The sequence below is a fragment of the Columba livia genome, chromosome Z, assembly GCF_036013475.1.
Source record: "Columba livia isolate bColLiv1 breed racing homer chromosome Z, bColLiv1.pat.W.v2, whole genome shotgun sequence".
NCBI lineage: Eukaryota > Metazoa > Chordata > Aves > Columbiformes > Columbidae > Columba > Columba livia.
This window is the reverse complement of record NC_088642.1, coordinates 65,284,977-65,298,313: the sequence shown is the minus strand read 5'-3', so window position 1 is coordinate 65,298,313 and position 13,337 is coordinate 65,284,977. Positions and strand designations below refer to the sequence as shown.

The following is a 13,337-nucleotide window of genomic DNA, read 5'->3' as shown; positions in this document are numbered from 1 at the left end:
CCCAAGGGGCTGCTCTTTGAGTTGGGGACCAGGGCACACGGTGGTCACCGGTGGTAGGGAACACTCCTGGCCCACAGTATCCCTCTGCTTCCTATTCCCTTCATAAGATCTGATCCTCCCCAGACAATGACACCCTCCAAACCTATTCCGTCGCAGAATCTTTTGGTGAACAACTAAAATCCTTTTTTAGATTGGCTACTTGCGTTGCAGAGTATGGAAACTCCTTGGTCATAATTTGAGGGGATTTGTATTCACCCTGTTCGTATTGCTACTTGGTCTTGACTAGGGGACAGAAACGGTGAGGAGGCATTTCTAAGTTATCCATCCTCCATTTGCAGCACCACCCACGCTTTGGCAGGGACAGGTGATTCGTCCTTGGCCATGCAGGTCTCTCATTGCCTGTGGCCGGTCAGGAGACCTGCACACCCTGCCCCCTGTAGCCAGGCAAAGGTCTTGTGGCTGGGCAGGCCCACAGGCTCCACGGCTTGTCACTGGTGGGCTCCTGGAGAGTGACGTCAGCGCTTGCGGTGGAGGTGGGAGCAAGCAAACTTTGAGACAACCTAAAATATGGTCCCTGACTCAGAAGCCATGCTTACTACAACCTGTGACCCCATGCTGCCCCACCAGATGCTCAGCGCCGCCACACAGGAACCTTCCTGGCCTACTGGGTGACTGTAGCTTCTCTGAAAAGGAGTGTGAGATGTAAAGGGGCCTTGCAGAAATTCATGAACGTTTGTTACTGACCTAGGAGGAACACACGGGAGCTCATGACAGAGAAATTCCCATGTATGCTAATTAAAATATCTTCTTTACCACAACAACTCAGAAACTTGTATGACCTAAAGACGGGTTATAAAACTTCACCGTGTTTGGAAATAGTGGCCTTAGTTCACGCACTGTCAGTTGAAAACTAAGGAAGATATAACAACACATTTCTCAGAAGAAAATTGTTTCTGCCAGTGCTCAGTCAACCTCAGAGTGGAAAAGTGCTTCCTGATGTTCAGAGGCAACCTCCAGTATTGCAGCTTGTGCCCATGGCTTCCGGTCCAGTCAGTGGGCCTGGCTCTGTCCTCTTCGCATCCTCCCTTTTGGTATTTGAAAACATTACTACGATTCCCCTACACCTTCTGTTCTCCAGGCTGAACAGTCCCAGCTCACTCAGCCTTTCCTTGCATGAGACATAGGCCAGTGTCTTCACCGTCTTACTGGCTTCTTCAGTCCAGACTGCGCTCTGTCCTGTAGCTCCACATCTGTCTTCTACAGCAAAGCCCAGAACTGGACACGGTAGTCCAGGTGTGGGAGGAGTCCTGTTAAACAAGACCGGACCCACTACTCAGCTGTGGGGTACATCTTGCCCCAGGAAGGTATAGGGTGTGCTCAGCCCTGTTCCCTGGTGGGTCTGTTGGAGCCGTCTGGGACTGGCCATGTCTGGAACAACGCAGCCACAGCCTCTCTTCACAGACGCCCTTCGGCAGCGCCCCCGCTGCCATCACCTGGACATGGAAACCCAGCACACCAATACCCTGGGAGAGGGTGTCTGGAGCAGCAAAGGCACCTGGGCAAGAACAGACATCGAGTCTAGGTGGAAGGACCGTGGTGGGTGAAGGACCAGTGGCAGGGACATCTGCCAAGAGGCTTTCCAAAGCCTGTCTTCTGGCCAGGGCCTCTGCATCGGCAGCTTCTCCCTCTCTTCGCTCACAAGGTATGGAGACAGTGCACACCAGGGCTCTGTCTTTATCCTCTTAGAGGCGTTTGCTCCCGTTACGACCTGGCAAGACCCTGAAGGCTGTCTCATCTTAGAAGGAGCCGATGTGCCTGGAGCCACTTTGGAAGCTGAAGAAACCCAAGAGGACGTGACGATGCCAGCGGGGCTGAGCGGCCCAAAGAACCCGTGCAGACCATGCACCTTGTCACGCAGAGCCAGCCGCCCTACTTGCCCCATGTCGAGGGTTAAGATTGCGGGGTGACAATAAAACCCTGGCAGATGTATTGTTAACCCCCTCTTCCCCCCCACACTTCCCCCTCCCTTTCCCCCCTTTTCACTAAGGAGAGGCGATTGGAAGGAAAAGAAGCACAGAGTGAAGAGAGTTGGAAAAAATTAAAGATGTTTTACTAATGCTACTAATAAGAATAGAGAAAATAATACAAAATATACAAAACCAATCCTGAAAGTCTCAGCAACTGCAGAGCCGGCACCTGAAGTCCTGGATTGGACTCTGCAGCCAATCGGAGCTGGATTCAGTCTCTCACTAGGCCTCAGTTCGCAGGGACGACTAGCAAGGTCCTCTCCTAATGTCGGCCATAAGCAGAAGGGAAAAGGGAAAAGCACACGAGATCCTCGTGATCTCCCACTTTTATATGAAGTATTCACGTGAATGGAATGTTATACACAGTTGGTCAGTTTCTTGCTCACTTGCTTCTCGTTGCCCCTCTCGCGAGATGTCCATCCGTGCTTATCAATAAGTTTGCATTCCATTGCTAGGTTTACCAAAACATGTGTCTGGTGCTCCAGGAAAATGCAGTTAATATGAAGGCTTTAGCTGACAGGCAAATTCACTAAAAGAGAAACTTGTTTTTAACAAAACCAGGACACCCCATGAGACCACCTGTCTGGCAAGGCTGGCCCTACCCAGGCAGGGGGAAGGTGGGGGCAAGGCTCAGGACGCCCTGTGGCCCCATGCTGTCCCACCAGATGCTCAGCGCCCCCAAGGCACCTTGTGCCGCCACACAGGAACCTTCCTGGCCTACTGGGCGACTACAAAGCTCTCAGCAAACACCCTCTTTTCTCTCCGCTGGCAGTGCTGAGTTGGCCCCAGCAGAGCCGTGCCCAGCCAGTCCCCACGCAATGGCTACTTCGGAAAGACCAAAGGCCCAGGCTTTATTGTGGAGCACGACGTTCCGTGGCACGCAGCACCCCTCTGGCCAGTTTGGCTTGGCCACCCCAGCTGTGTCCCCTCCCAGGCTCTCGCCCAGCCTCGGCCTACTCGCTTGGGGACACAGCGAGGAACAGGAGAGGCCTCGGTGCTCTGCAAGCGCTGCCCAGCGCCAGCTGAAACGCTGCTGTGTTTTCAACACTGCCTGCTCACAAATGCCAAACACAGCACCAAGCGGGCTGCGGGGTCTCTCCCTGACCCCCCCCGCCCAGCCCCTGCAGCTCTGTCTGTGACGTCACAGCCGTGACATCACAGGGCCGTGCAGGGCCAAGCCTCTCTGAGCTCGGGCACTCTGGGCCATTAGCTGTGGGCCTGTGAGGAGCTCGCAGTGTGCTGGTGGCTCTGTGCCTGTGGCGGGCATTCTCCCAGCTGTCTCCAGGAGGACTTCTGACCGGACAGGCACAGAAGCTTGCTGGAGAGCATCCCTTCTCCCCAGGATGGGGAAGAGAAAGGCTCCTCGTGGAGCACAACGGGCTGCCCTGGTGAGGCGAGGAGGCAGGAGGAGCCCGGGCACCAGACGGCGAGGGCCTGCGCGCCGCGGTGCTGCGGTAAAGGAAGGCAAGTTTGGCGCTGCCTTTCACCCCATCTTTGCACCAAGCCTGCCTGGCTCGGCCGGGCCCGACAGCCCTGCAGAACCAGCGTCCTCCTGCCCCAAAGGAGGCCTGGGGCCACCTCGGCTGTGTGACGATGACAGAGCTGGCCGTCACGTCTGTGTCTTTCTGGGATGCTCTAGAAACTGTGGAGTAACCCAGGACTCGTGCCATCCTCCTTCTCCAGGCCCACTCTCAGTGCCCTGCCTGCGAGGGGACCCTGCCCAGCCCTCCGCACGCCCTGGGCCAGGTTGACACACAGCTGCCCCACTCGATAGGGCATAACCACGACCCTGGCCCTGCCCCTGCCCCAGGGAGCGAGGCCATAGGACCAGCGCCCACCTCCCTGCAGGGATCTGGCACGTGCTGGACCAGTGTCCTCCAGAAGAGTCCTCAGACTTTTCTCTGTTTTCTTTGCCCAGGCTTGGTCCTCAGTCTGGTGATGGCTGTGGTCTCCCTCCAGAGACGCCTCAGCCCCGGAATCTCCACCGTGTGAGTACAATACGTGTCCGGCATGGACACACAGGCGAAGGGTGCCAGCGGGTCAAGGCGAGCAAGGGGAGGCTGGCAGTGGTCCCCACCAGGAGACCCTGGCTCCTCCCACATTACTGCTCCTCAGCTGGTAAGAGAAAATCCCCCATGTGCAGGGCACTGCTCTTGAGCACTGCTAACACCAGGACTCCCTCTTCTATTCAGGAAAGAGATCATCACCTTGAAAAAGAAGAGGCTCTTCACGATCCTCATCTTGATGCTCGCAGGCGCTCTAGGTGAGCATTTGCCTGCTGCCAGCGCAGTGGCAGAGGCACAGAGCGGGAGCTTCAGCGTGAGAGAGAGGTGCTGGTGGGGCCCTTGCAGCCTCCCATGCCTGCAGCTCAGGGAGCTCCCAAGGTGCCCACTACATGCAGAGGAGGGAGGGAAAATGGGCTGTAGCTGTGGGACGCCAAGTGTGCCCTGAAACCAAGGAGAGGGTCCCCGCTTGGAACTGCAAGCTCTGCACCCTTTCCCCCAAGTCCTCAGACAGCCTCTTGCTACCCTGAGGTGGGAGGAGACTCTGTGACTCCAGAGATCATTGGACAGCCTAATGAAATTACTCTCTTGGTGATCTGAATTCCAGCTGGTGTTTGCTGCGGGAGCTTGATGCTCATGTTGAGGCTGTGGACACAGGACGCGCCGCAGGTCGGTGACTGTTGTTGTGGGACAGACAAGCCCCACAGAGGAGCCCTGCTGATGGTGGCGGGTCAACCGCCCAGTCCCTGCGGTTCTAGGCAGTGACCCAGAGAATCAGCAGCAGTTTCCGCCTTGCCTTCCTAGAGCCACCAGCTCTGGCAAGCTCCAGCAGCTCTGGGACTCAAATGGAGAACCTTTCCCTTTCAGGTGCTGCTGGGGCAGCCTGCCGCCGACCTGCTCTCCCTGCGGTAAGAGCCCTCTCCTCTCCTGACGCGCAGCACGTTTCGAGGGGTAATGGCAGATGAGCCGGTGCTATTTGCGCTCACTTGTACAGCGCCCAGGGCTCATGCCTTTCGCTCCTGCCTGGGCCTTTTGCTAAACCGGGAGGGGGAGCGAAGCATTTGCAAGCCTGCGAAAAAGAAAGAAGGTGGCTTGAGCACCTCTGTCTCCGCTCCTCCTGAGCTTGGAGGCTCTGGGAAGAGCTGAGCCGCCGCTCTCTCACAAGATCTGCTCTCCTTCCTGGTGAATGCAGGAACACGATGGCTCTGGGCGGGGAACAATCCCAAGAGATGAAACAGCTGAGAGATGAGCTGGTGCGCCTGGCTGCAGAGATCAGCGCTACCATGAAGGTGATCCTGCACTTTGGGAAGGAGGGCTGTGTCGAGTAGGGCCCTGCACAAGGTGCTTCCCGGGCCAGTTGATGGGCTTTTCCTGCCCAGCCCACACATCCATCCCTTGCCAGGGGATGCTGCTTGAGCTTCTCCGCTCTAAAGCTCTTTCTGCTGCCCAGGTCTGATGTGGTTGCTTCCCCTGCTTCTTTCTGTCTTTCCCAGGAAGTTCAGCAAATGAGAGACGCAATGTCTGCAACCACGCAGTTGTCTGACTGGGCTCTGAAAAGTGCAGGTACAGACGAATGGACAGGGGTAGGGCTGTCACGGCACTGGGCTCGTCGTGCTTAGCGCTCCATAAAGCAGGCTGTGCTGCACATTCTGCTCTTTGGGGCAGAGGGAGGCGGCACGAATTCACAGGGCCCAAGAGCACGACTGTGGCTGAGCGGCTCCCTTGGGCTCGCACCAGACCTGCCGCCAGAGCTCTCGCTGGAGCCCCGGCCGTGCCCTACGCAGCGCTCCTGACCTCTCCTCCTCCGCTGAGCCTTCCTGGGGAATGAAAATCAGTGGCCGGGCCATCCTTTGCTGTCCACACAGCGGGGCCTTGCCTTGGGTCTGCTGCCCTTCCCATGGGAGCTTGCAGCCTCCCAGCACCCGCAGCCCTTCTCTTTGTGTGGCTGGGAGACAAAGGCTGTCGCCACCAAGCATGGGGATCTCCTTCTGTTTGCTGCATCCCCTGCCAGGGTGTGAGGCCGTGTGCGGGGCTGGCAGGCAGCCTCAGAAATGGCCTGCAGCCAGCAGGTCCTCCAAGCCTGAGGCTGCTCCCTTCTCCCCTTAGGGGCTGCCATTGACCTGCAGAGATCGTCCAGCAGATGCACAGGGTTCAGCAGTGTCTTTTGGTTCCTGTGTGATCCACCAGAGCTGGGCACCTTTGTGCAGGTAGAGTAGCAGAAACCGCCAGTACTGCCTCTCTTGCCCCTTATAAAGTTGGGAACAAGCCCTGGGGCATCTCCCCTCAGGCCAGTGGTGTTCCTCAAAACCACGGCACTGCTCTGGTGCCTGACACACGAGGATTCACATGGGACTTGGCTCACAAAAACAGGGCAGTTATCCTCAGAAAGGGGCTGAGCTGGGCTGGGCTGAGCTGAGCTGAGCTGAGCTGAGCTGAGCTGAGCTGAGCTGAGCTTCCTGCCCATCATCCCTGGTCACTGCTGGCTGAAGGAGCTTCTGCTTTGGCACCCCATTTCCCTGCCACAGCTCGGATTTTCCCTCTCCTGATGGCACAGTGGAGAGTGGGGGGAGGCTGCAGAGCTGTGGGCCAAAGAGAGGGCTTTCTCTGAAACGCTGGCTCCGGTGCGGGGCATCGCTGTTTCCCACTGGCTGGCTTTTTTCCTCTGTCCCACACCGGGAAGAGAGCCGGGCACTTCTGCACGCTTCCCAGCACACCGCTGTTTTTGAGCACAAGCCCAGCCCACGGGCGCAGTGCCGTCTGTGCTTCTGGCTGCACGGGAGCCCAGCGGGGCCCATCATGGCCTCGCGTTCACGGCTCTTGGCCTCTGCTTTCAGTCGGATACATCCCCGGGATACTGCTGGCCTTTCCAAGGGTCTCAGAGCGAGGTGCTAATCCGGTTGCCCATGCCAATACAACCGACGACCGTCACCATCCAGCACACCTCAAAGGCAGCCTCTCCGCTGGGCACCGTCAGCAGCGCCCCCCGAGATTTCACTGTCTCTGTAAGTCTCTGCCGGGCACTGGGGGCTGGGACTGGGCCACGGGGAAAAGCTGTAAGGGGCACTTGGTCCTCTCTGCGCCTCTGCCGAGACTGGTGTGCTCCCAAGCACTGCTGTTCCCTGAGGGGACATTACAAGGGACACGCCGGGGGGGTGTCACCGCTTCTAAGGCTTGCTCAGCGTGTTTTGGCCCAGCACCCCCAGGCCTCTGAGCAACAGCCAAGGGGGACACTCAGTCCCACCGCATCCTGCACCCGACTGTGCTGGAGCTGAAGGGGCTGAGTGGGGATCACGGGCCCAGATCTGGCATGAGTCTTTCCTCGTGGACGCCTTCAGCCTGACCTGCTCCTCTTGCATTATCTCCAAGGGACTGGCTGAGGAAGGCAAAGAGGAAACTCTGCTGGGGACCTTCACTTACAACGTGCAGAAAGAACCGACCCAGACCTTCCCTCTGCAGGTGCAGTGAGTGTGTGTGGGCAAGAGGCCAGGGCCCAAACGCTGGTTGACCAGGAAGTCACTTAAAGAAGGAGTGTGGATGGTCCTTGCCGGGGCAGGGGCTCAACACTGGCCGAGAGAAACACTGATGCGATTGCGGGGGAGAGTGTCATCCAGCAGGGCAGCAAATGCAGAACAAGGGCCCCCTTGCCCCCACAGCTGTGTGGGTCCCCAGGGGTACCCGGCTGCACCCGCTGGGCAGGTGGTGGCAGGGAGGGCCCTGGCAGCAGGACCTTCCCCACGCTCCGTTTCCCGCAGCCAGCGAGCCTCAGCTTTCCACAGCTGCCCTCCGCACTCCCTGTGGCGGGTGTTTGGTCTGCAGAAGCACGGGGTCCTTTGCCACCTGGGTGGGAGAAGGGAAGGAGGGGGGAGCTGCCGCCTCAGCCAGGATGGGAACTGCTCCTGGAGAGGGGAGGGGCTGGCAGAGAAGATGCGCGCAGCCTGCGCTCGCTCTTTACACCCCAGGAGTGACGCTGCCTTTCGCCACGGTTTTGTTGCAGAATGGGAACCCCAGAGCCTTCCAGCTTTTGAAGCTCGGCATACGGAGCAACTGGGGAAAACGAGGATACACCTGCATTTATCGAGTGCAGGTGCACGGGAAGATCGTGGGAGCAAGTGCTGACCACCAGACACATGTGGACACCTTACCTGAATAGTTATTAAAGAGTTAGATGGAGAAACAGGCCAGAGGGTTGTGGCTGTTGGTCTGCTGCAGGGCAATGTCATATCAGAGGCCCTCTCCAAGCTGCCAAGTTCTGCCTCGTGCAGGCTGAGGCCTTCCTCAGGCTTTCCACTTTCCCTCCGCTTCAGGGACGCTTCCTAACTAAGCAAAAGGAGGTGATGCTCCTGTAGCCTTTCCTTGTCACAGTTCCTTGACAAAATCCTGCAGCATGAGGGGCAACCCGCCATCTCATGCCAAGTAGGAGTCATCAGACAGCCTGGCAGCATTTGAGGGTCATGATCCCCAAAGTACTGGCCCATTTCCTTCAGATGGCACCTTGGGCCTGGGGACAGGGTCTGGTAGGGGTCCACATGGGGTGCAGCCATGTGTGGGACCCCTGAGGAGTGTCTGGGGTGTGTAAGGAGGTCCGAGCAGCCCAGCTGCTGCGGAGCGGGGATACTGGCTCAGCTCCCTGTGCCCGCGCGCGCTCCCAGGCACAGCCCTCCGCTTCTGCCTTCTGCGTGTCTTTAAGAGAGCCACCGTTCCCCCAGCCTGAAATGCCAAAACACAGCCAGGTCCCAGCTGAACGCAGAACACACAAACATCTGGTTTTTTCAAGGGGGCAGATTTGCCCAGTTCAGCCCTGTATCTTCAACAGCAAGCACGCAAGGGTATGGACCTACACCCATTCGTCTCCGACTGATGTAAACTTCAAAAGCTAAAGCCAACACTGCCACTGTCAGCCCTGCTACCCTGCTAAGCATGAGAGGCCAGGAAACCAGTGTGGTCTTCTTCTCACTTCCGTGGGTGCAGCTTGGTGGGGAAAGCTTGGGCAGCTCTGGTCTCCTCCCACATTGCTTTCCTCATTTGCCTTTCAATTTAATATGGCATTAGGTGTATTCAGGTGGACAATTACATGGTCACCAAGCTCATTCATATCCTTATTTGCATCCTAAAAATATTGAGAAGGCTATAACTACCACTATTATACAAGATATTATACACCAGAACTAGATCACTGTTAGAAGGCTGACTGTGCAAAGCACATTACTGTAAAAAGTCTATGCACAGCTAAGTAGGAAGTTTCAGAAAACACGGTCACTACATAATAATCGGGGCCTGCAAATAGAACCCATCATCGTGCCAAAAAGATGTATGGGTTTCAAAATACCCTTGTCCATTGTGTAGACCTTTTACTATCAGGAGGCTGGGTCGGCCACGCTGCGGAGGGTCCAGGATTATGCAAGGGTGTAGCTTTTATCCGCCCATTTTCTTTCACCCTCCTAAGGTACACCTTGGATTGTGGTTTTTTCCACCCCGTCAGTATTTTGGCCCAGCCTTTCACCAGGCTTTCCAGGTTGAGAGTCGGTAACGCGTCACTCACCTCCTGAGGGATCCCCTTTAAAACACCCTACTTCCAGAGGGCATAGCGTTTCTCCCTTGGGGCCCGGGTATCCTCATGTTTCGGGTGTCCCCTACCGTTGTTATTCTGTAGGGGTTTTGCCTTTTCAGAAGCGGGGTGCCACTCTGTTCATCTGATAGCTTTAGAGTCACCTTCAACAGAGGGCACCGGACCATTCTTTCAGCCATAATTCATTAACTCTTGGGCCACCCCTCCCCATGTCCAGCCTTTCTTTTCAGGGAATCTGCAATTGGGGGTCACTTTTCCTTCTAATGCAGCAGCATTATTGCCTTTTGCTCTGGGACATCACCTGTATTTTTCCTTGCAGCTGAATGCCAAAAGTTTTCAGGGAGGCCGGGAGGTCCTGTATGAGAGGCATCATTTGCTCTGAGTCAACGAGTGTCCTCATTGGGGATTCTTGACTAAATTTAAGCTCCCGGTCATATGTCATTTGCTGACATGCTGCCCTCTGTCCATTTTCCACTAACTGGTTGTCTGACACCACAATGGCAAGGGGGTCCCCCCTTTAGAAAGGCTTAAGGCCTCCAGCCCAAGGGGCTGCTCTTTGAGTTGGGGACCAGGGCACACGGTGGTCACCGGTGGTAGGGAACACTCCTGGCCCACAGTATCCCTCTGCTTCCTATTCCCTTCATAAGATCTGATCCTCCCCAGACAATGACACCCTCCAAACCTATTCCGTCGCAGAATCTTTTGGTGAACAACTAAAATCCTTTTTTAGATTGGCTACTTGCGTTGCAGAGTATGGAAACTCCTTGGTCATAATTTGAGGGGATTTGTATTCACCCTGTTCGTATTGCTACTTGGTCTTGACTAGGGGACAGAAACGGTGAGGAGGCATTTCTAAGTTATCCATCCTCCATTTGCAGCACCACCCACGCTTTGGCAGGGACAGGTGATTCGTCCTTGGCCATGCAGGTCTCTCATTGCCTGTGGCCGGTCAGGAGACCTGCACACCCTGCCCCCTGTAGCCAGGCAAAGGTCTTGTGGCTGGGCAGGCCCACAGGCTCCACGGCTTGTCACTGGTGGGCTCCTGGAGAGTGACGTCAGCGCTTGCGGTGGAGGTGGGAGCAAGCAAACTTTGAGACAACCTAAAATATGGTCCCTGACTCAGAAGCCATGCTTACTACAACCTGTGACCCCATGCTGCCCCACCAGATGCTCAGCGCCGCCACACAGGAACCTTCCTGGCCTACTGGGTGACTGTAGCTTCTCTGAAAAGGAGTGTGAGATGTAAAGGGGCCTTGCAGAAATTCATGAACGTTTGTTACTGACCTAGGAGGAACACACGGGAGCTCATGACAGAGAAATTCCCATGTATGCTAATTAAAATATCTTCTTTACCACAACAACTCAGAAACTTGTATGACCTAAAGACGGGTTATAAAACTTCACCGTGTTTGGAAATAGTGGCCTTAGTTCACGCACTGTCAGTTGAAAACTAAGGAAGATATAACAACACATTTCTCAGAAGAAAATTGTTTCTGCCAGTGCTCAGTCAACCTCAGAGTGGAAAAGTGCTTCCTGATGTTCAGAGGCAACCTCCAGTATTGCAGCTTGTGCCCATGGCTTCCGGTCCAGTCAGTGGGCCTGGCTCTGTCCTCTTCGCATCCTCCCTTTTGGTATTTGAAAACATTACTACGATTCCCCTACACCTTCTGTTCTCCAGGCTGAACAGTCCCAGCTCACTCAGCCTTTCCTTGCATGAGACATAGGCCAGTGTCTTCACCGTCTTACTGGCTTCTTCAGTCCAGACTGCGCTCTGTCCTGTAGCTCCACATCTGTCTTCTACAGCAAAGCCCAGAACTGGACACGGTAGTCCAGGTGTGGGAGGAGTCCTGTTAAACAAGACCGGACCCACTACTCAGCTGTGGGGTACATCTTGCCCCAGGAAGGTATAGGGTGTGCTCAGCCCTGTTCCCTGGTGGGTCTGTTGGAGCCGTCTGGGACTGGCCATGTCTGGAACAACGCAGCCACAGCCTCTCTTCACAGACGCCCTTCGGCAGCGCCCCCGCTGCCATCACCTGGACATGGAAACCCAGCACACCAATACCCTGGGAGAGGGTGTCTGGAGCAGCAAAGGCACCTGGGCAAGAACAGACATCGAGTCTAGGTGGAAGGACCGTGGTGGGTGAAGGACCAGTGGCAGGGACATCTGCCAAGAGGCTTTCCAAAGCCTGTCTTCTGGCCAGGGCCTCTGCATCGGCAGCTTCTCCCTCTCTTCGCTCACAAGGTATGGAGACAGTGCACACCAGGGCTCTGTCTTTATCCTCTTAGAGGCGTTTGCTCCCGTTACGACCTGGCAAGACCCTGAAGGCTGTCTCATCTTAGAAGGAGCCGATGTGCCTGGAGCCACTTTGGAAGCTGAAGAAACCCAAGAGGACGTGACGATGCCAGCGGGGCTGAGCGGCCCAAAGAACCCGTGCAGACCATGCACCTTGTCACGCAGAGCCAGCCGCCCTACTTGCCCCATGTCGAGGGTTAAGATTGCGGGGTGACAATAAAACCCTGGCAGATGTATTGTTAACCCCCTCTTCCCCCCCACACTTCCCCCTCCCTTTCCCCCCTTTTCACTAAGGAGAGGCGATTGGAAGGAAAAGAAGCACAGAGTGAAGAGAGTTGGAAAAAATTAAAGATGTTTTACTAATGCTACTAATAAGAATAGAGAAAATAATACAAAATATACAAAACCAATCCTGAAAGTCTCAGCAACTGCAGAGCCGGCACCTGAAGTCCTGGATTGGACTCTGCAGCCAATCGGAGCTGGATTCAGTCTCTCACTAGGCCTCAGTTCGCAGGGACGACTAGCAAGGTCCTCTCCTAATGTCGGCCATAAGCAGAAGGGAAAAGGGAAAAGCACACGAGATCCTCGTGATCTCCCACTTTTATATGAAGTATTCACGTGAATGGAATGTTATACACAGTTGGTCAGTTTCTTGCTCACTTGCTTCTCGTTGCCCCTCTCGCGAGATGTCCATCCGTGCTTATCAATAAGTTTGCATTCCATTGCTAGGTTTACCAAAACATGTGTCTGGTGCTCCAGGAAAATGCAGTTAATATGAAGGCTTTAGCTGACAGGCAAATTCACTAAAAGAGAAACTTGTTTTTAACAAAACCAGGACACCCCATGAGACCACCTGTCTGGCAAGGCTGGCCCTACCCAGGCAGGGGGAAGGTGGGGGCAAGGCTCAGGACGCCCTGTGGCCCCATGCTGTCCCACCAGATGCTCAGCGCCCCCAGGGCACCTTGTGCCGCCACACAGGAACCTTCCTGGCCTACTGGGCGACTACAAAGCTCTCAGCAAACACCCTCCTTTCTCTCCGCTGGCAGTGCTGAGTTGGCCCCAGCAGAGCCGTGCCCAGCCAGTCCCCACGCAATGGCTACTTCGGAAAGACCAAAGGCCCAGGCTTTATTGTGGAGCACGACGTTCCGTGGCACGCAGCACCCCTCTGGCCAGTTTGGCTTGGCCACCCCAGCTGTGTCCCCTCCCAGGCTCTCGCCCAGCCTCGGCCTACTCGCTTGGGGACACAGCGAGGAACAGGAGAGGCCTCGGTGCTCTGCAAGCGCTGCCCAGCGCCAGCTGAAACGCTGCTGTGTTTTCAACACTGCCTGCTCACAAATGCCAAACACAGCACCAAGCGGGCTGCGGGGTCTCTCCCTGACCCCCCCCGCCCAGCCCCTGCAGCTCTGTCTGTGACGTCACAGCCGTGACATCACAGGGCCGTGCAGGGC

At 55.9% G+C, this 13,337-nt stretch overlaps 1 protein-coding gene and 1 long non-coding RNA gene across 2 annotated transcripts; both read left to right on the top strand.

Annotated features, from left to right (window-relative positions):
• Positions 1-1,424: 1,424 nt before the first annotated feature.
• LOC135577421 (uncharacterized) lies at positions 1,425-6,246 on the top strand. Its single transcript, XM_065047082.1, has 8 exons — positions 1,425-1,596; positions 1,747-1,963; positions 4,220-4,290; positions 4,638-4,699; positions 4,898-4,938; positions 5,223-5,319; positions 5,524-5,593; positions 6,137-6,246. The coding sequence occupies exons 1-8, from the start codon at positions 1,425-1,427 to the stop codon at positions 6,244-6,246; spliced, it is 840 nt and encodes a 279-aa protein (XP_064903154.1).
• A 44-nt stretch (positions 6,247-6,290) lies between these two features.
• Positions 6,291-9,003, top strand: LOC135577445 (uncharacterized). The gene is made up of 3 exons (XR_010469240.1): positions 6,291-7,032; positions 7,397-7,486; positions 8,025-9,003. It is a non-coding gene; the product is annotated as an uncharacterized LOC135577445 (long non-coding RNA).
• The last annotated feature ends 4,334 nt before the right edge of the window (positions 9,004-13,337 follow it).